The sequence below is a fragment of the Myxine glutinosa genome, chromosome 6 (genome assembly GCF_964187855.1).
Source record: "Myxine glutinosa chromosome 6, kmMyxGlut1.1, whole genome shotgun sequence".
Classification (NCBI taxonomy): domain Eukaryota; kingdom Metazoa; phylum Chordata; class Myxini; order Myxiniformes; family Myxinidae; genus Myxine; species Myxine glutinosa.
In genome coordinates, this window is record NC_136266.1 from 126,868,017 (window position 1) to 126,879,986 (window position 11,970).

Below are 11,970 nucleotides of genomic sequence, written 5' to 3' on the forward strand. Positions count from 1 at the left end.
TGTCGCGTTTGGAGCCGCGTGGGCGTGGCTTCGACTTTGATGGACGTCGATGTGTGGTTTTGCGGTTATAGAATGTCTGGGTTTGTAATGGTCAAGTATATGTAATGATAGGCGCCGAACAGCGAATATAATGGCTGTAATAAGCAGCGAGCATTTTAACACCAATTAATCATTTAACATGGCGGGGCTGTTGCACCGCCACCACCACCGCACCATGGTGGTTGCTCATAGCTGGAAGGACTATTTCGATCTGCAGGGGGTTTGAGATAAGCTGTGAGACGGGCGGGCACATGATATGCCATGGAAAACAGGAGACTGATATAATCTGCCGACATCATGTATGTACGATGTGGCATGAACATTGAAAATAAAGAAATGCAACCGGAAACATGAAAAGCATTTGACAATGTAAACGCCCGTCCGACCTCCGTGGTCCGTATACGTTTTTATGTAGTCGTATTCTTCTTCCTCTTCTTCTTCTTCTTCTTCCGTGTGCTCAAAATAAATAAAACAGTTTTTTTTTTAATGCAAAATTAAAATTAATGATTTCAAGCAGCCTTGACCTTTGAGCTTTATATCTAAAAAAAAAAGCAGTTTCTAGCTTTTGATTGGTGAACCAATTCTGTGACCCAATATGCAAATTATTGAATTTCAGGTCAATCGGATGAAAACTGACGATTTTATGTGACGCTGACCTTTGACCTTTTGATCAAATTCTTAATTTTTCTTCTCAATATTCTCATAATAAAGATTTGTTGAAAATTTGATGACAAAACTCAAATGGTAAATTGAAATTCCAGGTCATATCGCTGACCTTTTTTTATTTATTATTTTTGTATACAAGATCGAGGCTCGTGTAAAAGCTAGCATTTAAAAGACATTAATCACAAAAAAACATAAACGGACACATAAAACATATAATGAAGGGAGCGGGAGACAAGATGGGGAGAGAGAGGGAAGCACACGAGCACAACAGAACAGTGACATCGGGAGATCTGTGGGAGGGAGAAGGCTTGGGGGAGGGGAAGGGGCAGGGGAAGGTGGGGGTGGTAGGAGAGGTAAAAACACATGGACACTGCTAGGACTTCCAGGAAAAAAGTCGGTATTTCAAAAATGTGGATCTGGGGTGAATTAACAGGGGTAGAAAAGATCAAGGTTTTGGATGGGGGAAGATAAGAGATGGTGGTGAACAGCTGTTTTAAAGACCTGGAGGGAGGAGTGGGATTGAAAAGAGTGAGAGAGTTTGTTCCAGAGGTGGGAGAAAAGATGAATAAAAGAGTGAAGGTGAGGGGAGAGTCTTGATTTTGGCAGTTTCACCAGAAGATGGTTGCTGGCAGATCTTTAATCTTTTGACGTTTTGGCAAAATTATTCATTTGCCTTCTCTGTATTATCAAAATTAAGCTTTGGTGAAAATTTGATGGTAAAACCATTGGGACACACACACACACACACACACACACACACACACACACACACACACACACACACACACACACACACACACACACACACACACACGTGCACACACGCACGCACGCACGCACACCTCTCGCTGCGCGACGGATGGACTAATAATATTGTTATGTTTATGGGGGTAGGCAATGGATTACCTTGGGGCCAGGTAGGATAGTACAGGTAGTGATTGTACAGATTGTACTGTCGTGAAGAAGAAGAAACCTCCATGTACCGAAGTAGGGATCCGTTAGACCGGATGTCGTGTAAGGTCGTATATTTGTCCCCATGGTGAGGGGTGGGGTGATGTTAATTAGGTAGGGGTTAAGGGTAAATCCCCTGCATGTAAATTGCCTGTGTGACCTCTGTGACCTGTATGTAAATTGCCTCGACCCCTTGTTCCTTATGACACTGCCACACACACACACACTAACCGACAAGCGATTGGCGTGCAATTACAACTCTAAATAAAAGTAACCGGAACCAGGACATTTGAGCACCACCAATGATACCACTGACCAGATCATCACAAAGGCCGGAAAGTGGCCACGAGGCCACGTCCCGAAGAACGATTGGTCAGGACGACCATAGTGATGAGATGGATTCTTGGATTGGCACGCGCATACGTCATCGGATGACGTAAGAGCTCAGGGAACAAAAGAATGGTGTCCCAGCATACACAGACGCATTCTTCTTTCTTAGTTCGGGGTTTGGATGCGAGCAGACGCAGACGCATTATTTTCTCTTGGTTTGGGGTTTGAAAGCAAAGTCACAGTTTTTCCCTCTTGGTGTCCCGAGTTTGCTGCAGACGGTCGCAGCTCGTGTTCTTTCTTTTGGTCTGGGCGATTGGTGCGAGCGGGCGGATCCTTTCCCTGGTTCGTTAGTGCTGACTCCATGACGGCTGTGTGCTGAGCCGTGTGAGCTTGGAGAGACCGCGTGCTATGTGGAGCGTGGGACGAGGATGAAACGAGGCCCTGCCCGCTTCACGTTCCATGGTTGGTGGGTGAAAGAACTTGGAGCCAAGGTGTGTTTTCCCACGCACGGACCAGGCACCCGTTCGAGGACCGATGGGGTTCAAGGGCCGCTCAAAGCTGAGTACTGAGCAAAAGCACCACACAAACACATTTTTACTTTCGTTCTTTTATATCCCCTTGTGTTGTATACGAGTCCGTCTGGAGCGTCCCTCAATTTAGGATTCTGGTTACCATGCATTTCTTTGTTTTCTGACATTATTTTTATTACACCCTTTTGTTGTTGCATTTTAATTCCGTGTCGGTTTGATTTGATTATCCTGGTTCGAGGACGTCCAGTGGAATCCGTGCAGGTAAGTTTGTCGCTCTCCTTTCCCTCGTGTATAAAGAAGGTCCGCCATAGTTGACTGAACGCCTCGGAGGTAAGCTCAATCGGTCATCCGTCCGAGACCGGTCTTTATCGGCACGGAGAGACAATACTGTTGCAGCCGCCAGACTTGTCCCAGTCGCCTTTGTGCAAATCCGGCAGGTTACGTAAAAGTGACCGCAATAGTCAATCGCTTCAAAACACTGTGATCTCAGATCGAAATGCCATATTACTGTACAGATAGATTGGGAGCGGTTCAGCGTCATGCCAATAAACGTGACGTGCCTGGATAGATTTAGTCCGAGCAACCCAAGACACGTAATCCGGTCAACTACGCGGTGTGGAGACCGCAACCAATTGATGCCTTAAACTTAAATGGTTCTCGAAAACCACCAAATGAAGCAACCACCACAGCCAGAATTCACACCCGAGACAAGGTATATTTAATTAGCAATAGGGATCCACAACCATCCTTGACCATGTTCTGGAACGCCGGACAAAGCAATCACTTTTTTTTTCCACCCTCACTTTTTCACCTTTATTCACTTTTAATTTAGTGGTCCTCCGCAACAACTTGAGTGATTAACACAAAACTTTAAAAATACAGGTCGAGTCATAAGCCCCAGGAGACGGTTTTCGCTGCTTAAACAAGATTTATTTATATCATGTATTTGTAGTTTTCTTTTTTTTTTTAGATAATGCAAATAATACATTAAACCAAGATCTTCTAATACAACTACATCATTGAAAGATTTCATCATTTCGGTCTTACATCGGCTTGTAAGACCGAAATTGTGACGGTGTCACCCGAAAAATTTGAAATTACGAAATTTGAAAAAATTTGAAAAAAAAAATTACGGAATTTCAAGTGGCCCAATATCTGAAAATGTTCGCAACATATTAATGTACATTTGTGCCAAATTTGGTGCTTGTTTCACAAAATGCACAATTCTTTTGAATATTTGGGCTAAGCCGCCCCACTATGAATAAGAGGGAGCATTGCTCTAATAGTCAGGTATCAATGGCACCTGTTGTGTACTGCGTGTGTGTCACCACACCTTCCCACCTTATGAATCAAAATGTCCATAGGACATGAATTGAAACATCAAAAAAAACCTAATATTACCAAACCCATGTGAATGTTTGCCCTCCAATGTTCGCCCTTTGCCCTCCACACAATGAAAAATGCAATCTGTCCCTGGGGCAAAGAAGTCAAGCAGTACTTTCTTCCGGATGGGTCGGTGTGTTTGGCATTCCCACGGCTCTTCCTGCTGGAATCCCAGGTTTAAATTCCATGTCGTGGTTCATTTGTCCAATCTTTGTTCTTCATGTAAACAAAATAATATACCAGGTCCTTATGCAATTGTCCTGCATGAGCTCTACCATTAACCCAACACTACACAATATATATATATATATACATATATATATATATATATAAATATATATATATATATATAGATATGAAAAATTAACACCACACAGACGCACGTTCTTTTTTGCTCCCATTTATTCCAATGCCCAAGAAATGCAGGTTTCAGTTCACAACACCATCATCATCCACCCCCCTCCCCCTCCCCCTCCGCCCCCCCAATCAACAGAATTCACACCAACCCTCTTACTTGGATCTACTCATTCTCTCATTCTCTCTCTCTCTCTCCCTTTGTCCTGTTCAATCATTCCCTTGCTCGAGTCCAACTGTTTGCACTACGACTGAGATTTAACAGGTAAGTGAAGGCTTGCATGCTTTGATTGCCTTCTTATGGCACTAATAAACTGTATTCTTGTGTTGTCGGATTGTTTTGAGAAATAGTTCAATAAAGCCTCAATTATTGCCAGAGGTCTGAGTTTGATTTCACAACAATTTATTGAACTATTTCTCATACCAATCCCGTTAAGTCTCAGTAGTCTACAGCGCTGGGATACAGTATGCCACCCCTCATGCACCAAATGGACAGTCTATATAAGCTCGCTCAAGGTCATCCCTTCACCTGGATAGTCTGTCCACTCAGCTCGAGACAATACAACATATTTCATCACAATTAGTCCATACCTTCTGTCCCCTCCCTCTTGTAGAGGAAAATAAAATAAAATAAAAATAGAAATGACAAGCTACTTTGAAGCATGTCCTTCACCCCCAACATTAATAATACACACGATAAGCAAATCATTGGATAAGGGAATTTTAATGTTCAAATCATTGGATAAGGGAATTTTAATGTTCACTTTAGCTGGAATATCCCGGGCTACATAAAGGCTCATGTGCAATTGCCCATTCCAGTTTTCCAAACCATTTACAGGATGCACAAAAATAGAGAAACTGTGCCGTGGCATTGTCAAACGTATCTTGTATGTTGGAAAACAAGCTTACACAAAGCAAACCAAATAACGGAGCACAACCGTGGTCGTGTGCAGGTGCAGTGATTATGATGTACTGTGAGAGTCTCATCAAAATGGCGATGTGTTGTCAGTGTTTAAATTTCATTTTTTATCCTACAATCCCCTTTATTCCACCCAACCCTCTAATCCCCATCACTGCCCCCCAACCCTCTTCATCCATCCTCTACCCAACCCTCTTCATCCATCCCCTACCCAACTCTCTTCATCCATCCCCTACCCAACCCTCTTCATCCATCCCCTACCCAACCCTCTTCATCCATCCCCTACTCAACCCTCTTCATCCATCCCCTACCCAACCCTCTTCATCCATCCCCTACCCAACCCTCTTCATCCATCCCCTACCCAACCCTCTTCATCCATCCCCTACCCAACCCTCTTCATCCATCCCCTACCCAACCCTCTTCATCCATCCCCTACCCAACCCTCTTCATCCATCCCCTACCCAACCCAACCCTCTTCATCCATCCCCTACCCAACCCAACCCTCTTCATCCATCCCCTACCCAACCCTCTTCATCCATCCCCTACCCAACCCTCTTCATCCATCCCCTACCCAACCCTCTTCATCCATCCCCTACCCAACCCTCTTCATCCATCCCCTACCCAACCCTCTTCATCCATCCCCTACCCAACTCTCTTCATCCATCCCCAACCCAACTCTTCATCCATCCCCTACCCAACTCTCTTCATCCATCCCCTACCCAACCCTCTTCATCCATCCCCTACCCAACCCTCTTCATCCATCCCCTACCCAACCCTCTTCATCCATCCCCTACCCAACCCAACCCTCTTCATCCATCCCCTACCCAACCCTCTTCATCCATCCCCTACCCAACCCTCTTCATCCATCCCCTACCCAACCCTCTTCATCCATCCCCTACCCAACCCTCTTCATCCATCCCCTACCCAACCCAACCCTCTTCATCCATCCCCTACCCAACCCTCTTCATCCATCCCCTACCCAACCCTCTTCATCCATCCCCTACCCAACCCTCTTCATCCATCCCCTACCCAACCCTCTTCATCCATCCCCTACCCAACCCTCTTCATCCATCCCCTACCCAACTCTCTTCATCCATCCCCAACCCAACTCTTCATCCATCCCCTACCCAACTCTCTTCATCCATCCCCTACCCAACCCTCTTCATCCATCCCCTACCCAACCCTCTTCATCCATCCCCTACCCAACTCTCTTTATCCATCACCTACCCAACCCTCTTCATCCATCCCCTACCCAACCCTCTTCATCCATCCCCTACCCAACCCTCTTCATCCATCCCCTACCCAACTCTCTTCATCCATCCCCTACCCAACCCTCTTCATCCATCCCCTACCCAACCCTCTTCATCCATCCCCTACCCAACTCTCTTCATCCATCCCCTACCCAACCTAACTCTCTTCATCCATCCCCTACCCAACTCTCTTCATCCATCCCCTACCCAACCCAACTCTCTTCATCCATCCCCTACCCAACTCTCTTCATCCATCCCCTACCCAACCGTTTTAATCCCTCCAAAACTTACAAACTCTTTCATACCCCCAAACCTCTAATCCCCATCACCCCCAACCCTCTACATCCCCTCAACCCTATAACTCCCATCACCCCCCCCCCCAACTCTTCATCCATCCCCTACCCAACCCATTTAATCCCCCCAAAACTCACCTCTTTCATCCCCCCCAACCCTCGTCATCCTCTTCCCTCAACCCTATAACCCCCATCACCCACCCCACCTTCCTATGGCCCTCACCCCCCCCCCCCCCAAACACTACAACCCTCTTTACCCCCTACCCAACCACCCAACTCGACAATCATCACCCCAACCACCCCCAACACCAACAAGCCTACAACCCTCTTCATCCCCCTCGCCTCAACCCCATAGGCCCCTCCATCTCCAACACTCCCCACCTCTTTCTTTTCCCGCTGGTAAAATGGGGTTCTTATCATTGACAATAATCAAAGGAATTCGATATCGACAGAGCAAAGCCAAACGGATCGTCCTGTGTGCAAGTCGCTGTGTATTTAACAGCAAGACATATACATATTGATCATACAAATTTTTAATCCAGGTGTGTTCGGGCTAGCGCTTACCAAGGCAGCCGTTCCTTAGCAACAGTTTCGAATGGAGTGCTTGATCCTGAACAAGAAACCTGGCGACTGAACAAATCGCACGACATTAAACATCCAGAAACGAGTAAACGCACAACTTAAATCTACAAGTGATAGTAACAGCCAAACCACAAAGATGGGGGAGGAACGGGATAGAGGATAAAACAAAACAGGTGAATGCACAACGACCATTGCTGCGCACAACTACTGTTCCATCATCTGCTGCAAGTCTCCATTCTCCTCCACTAAGCGATGGTTCTCCTCTCTGAGTTTGAGCAGCTCCTCCTGCATCCCGGCCAGTCTACCGGCCGGCTCGGCCTCCACGTTCGGAGTCCGTCTCCCGCGGCTCTCCAAACGATGGCGGAGCTTCCCGTTCTCTTCCTCCAACCACGACAGGCTCTTCTCCAACTCCAAGTAGTCCCTGAGCAGCTCTGCCTTGCTCAACGCGTGGAGGCTCTCGGCGTGCAGACGCTCGTACGTCTCACGGAAGTCACGCTTGAGGAAATCCTCGGCTCCGCTGTCCGCCGCTCCGTCGCCCTCGGTGCCGCTGATGATCTCCTCGGACGAGTCCGAGCCTGCGGTGACCCTGCTCAGGTCCGGCTCGCCGCGGTCGTGCTCTTCCATCAGGAACTGCGTGGTGTTGTACGGAGCGACCGGCTGCCCTTTTGCGAACATCTCCTCACGGAGGCGAGCGGCGCGCTGGCCTTCCCGCTCGGCCAATTGCTCTTTTTCCTCCCAGCTGAGCATGTAGTAGGGCTTCCAGCGGCGCTTCTTCTTCGATGCTCGCCGTCTGTGCTTCTTCCGTCCCAACATCGACATTCCACGACTCCCAACTGCAGAAGCACGAACAGCAGCCGCGCGCTCCCCGGGCTCAAAGCCAGGGTCGCACTCCGTCCCTCCGTCGTCAAGGACCGGCTTGCGCTCGAGCCCTCCGTCGTCAAAGACCGGCTTGCGCTCGAGCCCTCCGTCGTCAAGGACCGGCTTGCGCTCGAGCCCTCCGTCGTCAAGGACCGGCTTGCGCTCGAGCCCTCCGTCGTCAAGGACCGGCTTGCGCTCGAGCCCTCCGTCGTCAAGGATCGCCTCACTCTTGACCCCTCCGTCGAGAAAGATCGCCTCACTCTTGACCTTGACCCCTCCGTCGAGAAAGATCGCCTCACTCTTGACCCCTCCGTCGAGAAAGATCGCCTCGCTCTTCACTCCTCCGTCGACAAGGATCGCCTCGCTCTTCACTCCTCCGAGGTCAACGTCGGGTTTGCGGTCTAGATCGGCGCAAACCATCGCCATTTTGACGATGTCAAAGCGAGAATCCGAGCGAAGGTTTTCACGCTCCTTTGTGACCGCCTGTGACCGAAGTAGCGACATCGTTTCTGCAAACCATGACTAGACGGCAAAAACGACCTTGATCTGGTGGAAGACTGAGCCGCGGAACGATAAGTCGATAACCAGTACGTTCGGGTAACACAATCGGAGCAAACACGACCACGCCCCGTTATGTTGTCTTTCCGAGATGGTTGCGGTTGTTGTTGTTTTTCACGTGATATCATAGACAACTCGGCTCTCGCTATTTACCAATGGGTCCAGAAAATAAAGTGCTTTTGAAAGTGAAGTCTAATTTAACCGCTCTCCTTCTCAAAACCCTTCAAGTCGCAGATTAATCACAAAAGGATTTGACGAACGGAAATGCCGTCACGACCACGGGCTGAATTTGTTCGTCATTCACCAGGTTTTCATCTTCAAGATGTCGTGTCACAAACCGACTTACTGTTTACCGTCTAAATTATTTTTATGCTTTTATTATAACTGATTCATTTTACAGAGGTACATATGTTATATATTTTGTAAATATATTCTTAGAAACTATAACACAGTAAAACCTGTACTGCTGTTAGTAATAAGTAAACCCTTTTGAATAGTGTATAAGCAGTGAGCTGTTGTGATGGTAATCTTTTACATGAACTTTTTTTTTTTTACTTATGTTTATCACGAGGGTGTGTTCCGTTAGCAAGCAGCTTGCTATCGCTTGCCACCCGGCTTGCTCGATTCAAAACGTTCAAGCACGCACTTATCGATCAGAATGAAGTGTTGAGCACCGCTCAATAACATGGCGGTCTCCAAGGAAATAATGCCTTGGTGGTATTCAAGCAAATGCTATCCAGGCCGTCCGTTTGTTTTACTTGATCCTCTTGTTACTCTAGTAGCTCATGGTGGTTGAGTATGCACTTTATTGTACAGACCTAAACTCTTCAGGAATCCACTAATTGAAGGTCCAGGAACAATATTTGGTTGGTAACACATTTGCCACTGACGGCGAAATAGCTGAAATGGCCACACCCCTTTTTGGGCCACGCCCCCTTTTTTGCCGTGACTGTATCTACAGAACCGTTGGACCTAGGAGGTTGCCCGACCACTCAAAATTTGCGCAATGGCCACATTATGGGGGGTCAGTAATACATTTTCATATCCAAAAGTCAATGGTTTTTAAGATAATTGCCAAAAACCGATTTCAACATGTTACGAACTACAATTGTATGATACCACCAAGGCCACAACATTATATGACACTTATACCTTTTGCATCATCCTATTTTGGAATTTACTTATTTGGATTTCTACACTTTTCGCCTTTACTACAGCCACAAAACGTGACACATTTAATGTTCCTGTCTCTGCAAGTGCACGTTTTGGTACTCATACATGCTCTTGGGCATTTGCATGGAGGAGGCAGGTCATCGGGCCTGCACGATACTGGCAGTATCACTGGTGTTATGCCAACGTCCGTTGCTTCATACCCATACTGGAGTGGATCTGGTTTGGTGACGGCAGGAGTTGGGGCTTGCAACCACACCTTACACTGAAGAAATGCTCGCTTTATGTGTTCTCGTAGCGTTGATGAACAGCACACGAGCTGGTTGAAGTCCAGTTCTTTCTTGGAGTTGTGGTACTGCTCCCATCGATATTCATCGAAAGTGGAACAGTCGGTCTTCTTTAATCCAGACACAAGGAACTTTTCAGCATTGCTTGTTATCTGTGGTGACAGTTCTTCTACACCAAACCCTTCCAGTAGGGAGAGATCGATGGATGCTTTCAGGCCAGACAGCTTTGGACCCACCTTGCTGGTACTGTCGCAACCGCTGAGAGCATGAATGGCTGGGAGACACGACACCAAACCGTTGTCCAGTTGATCAACCAACATGTGGACTGGTACAGTTTTCTTTGTTTTCCGGTTACCAAGCTTCACGTACAGCTTTTGTAGTTGCCAGGTTGTGTTGAAGTGGAAGATGAGGTTGACAAAGACATCTGTGTCAGGCGAGTCGACCAAGACTGATTGAACCCCGTGTTTCACAACACCATCATTAATATGGAACATGATTCTGTCGTCGGCTTCTTCTTGGTTGCTTGAGAGCTCTGCGATCTGTGTTTCAGTGCCAGCTAACAGTTTCCTGCATTCACCCCCATATACTCCTCCAAAGAATATTTCCTTGTCCGACTCGACATTCTGCAGCATCCACTTGAAGACATACTCCTGCAACCGAACTTTGTTCAACATTGAGCTCCAGAACATATCAAGATCGACAGGGAGTTTCTGATTGTCAGACCCAATGGTGATTGTGATTTGTTCTGAGGAACTTCGCTGTGCCCGTTCCATTTGCTTGATTGATGATTTTTGATAAACATCAAAAATAATGTCTATTCTTGTGGACACGGAGCCTGTAGCAAGAATCCTGTTGGAAAGACTCTCAGCCAATTCCCCGAATGTGTGAAGGCCCATCTTTTTCATCGGTAGTTTACGCACAAGTGCCATGAAGTCCACTATTGTCATCTGAGCGTCACATCTTTACATTCCTCGTCTCCTGTGGAAGGCGACTGACAAGTTCCCTGGCTAAGGAGGCTTTATTGGGCTTCTTCAATTTGATGCCATCTTTACATTCAGTGGTGAGGAACTGGGATGTGCTGGTCAATTCATACTTCAGGAGTTCTAGCATGCTGTACCCTCTTTCTCTAGCATAGTGTTACGTGGTCCTCCCGGTAACTACCTGGTCTTGGTGACCCCCGGACCGTGGGAGGGACCCCGCCAGAAAGATATATGGTTTATACGCTTTCGTAACGCACTCAATATGAATTCCGGTCAAGAAGAAACCCCACACCAAGGATCCGGAATAATCAATAATATTTTCTCTGAGCAATCAACAACCATCAACAATGCACAGTCAATATTACAACGGTATAAACTCATCTACACAAACTCTAAGATGGCCATCTTATATATTCCTCACGTGAGCCCCACTCCTGACTCCCTCCGTGGTCAAGGTCTCCCACAATGTCTCTCGTCTCCACACACGGGCGGTTGAACGAACCCCGGGCGGACGTGCTCCAAACGTGCCGTCTCGTACCGGGGACAGCTGTTGCAGCGCACCTCCTTGCCAAGCAACAGGGCAAAACCCAGCGCGGCTTCCAATGCGCGCTAGGCCCCGAAGTGCGACCCGTACGCGTCCTTGTAGACGGGGCAAAACCCAAACGCGGTTTTTCACCGCGTGCGAGGTTCGACGTGCGACCCGTACGCGGACTTGTAGACGGGGCAAAACCCAAACGCGGTTTTTCACCGCGTGCGAGGTTCGACGTGCGACCCGTACGCGGCCTTGTAGACGGGGCAAAACCCAGACGTGGTTTTCAAC

General features: G+C 47.5%; 1 protein-coding gene across 2 annotated transcripts; it reads right to left on the reverse strand.

The window, feature by feature from the left end:
- Positions 1–7,007: 7,007 nt before the first annotated feature.
- On the reverse strand, positions 7,008–8,796 carry LOC137430272 (protein HEXIM1). Of its 2 annotated transcripts, XM_078780509.1 has the most exons (2): positions 8,423–8,796; positions 7,008–8,383 (listed from the first exon to the last, which is right to left on the reverse strand). In XM_078780509.1, exons 1-2 carry the CDS (start codon positions 8,657–8,659, stop codon positions 7,502–7,504), a joined length of 1,119 nt encoding a protein of 372 aa, XP_078636635.1. In that variant the 5' UTR covers positions 8,660–8,796; the 3' UTR covers positions 7,008–7,501. The 2 variants fall into 2 exon arrangements, with proteins under 2 accessions (XP_078636635.1, XP_067977122.2); XM_068121021.2 differs by having other exon boundaries at positions 7,008–8,796.
- Between the last annotated feature and the right edge of the window lie 3,174 nt (positions 8,797–11,970).

What these genes read in the sequence shown, in the direction of transcription:
- LOC137430272 (XM_068121021.2), bottom strand. Translation starts at nt 8,659, where the DNA reads ATGTCGCTACTTCGGTCACAGGCGGTCACAAAGGAGCGTGAAAACCTT.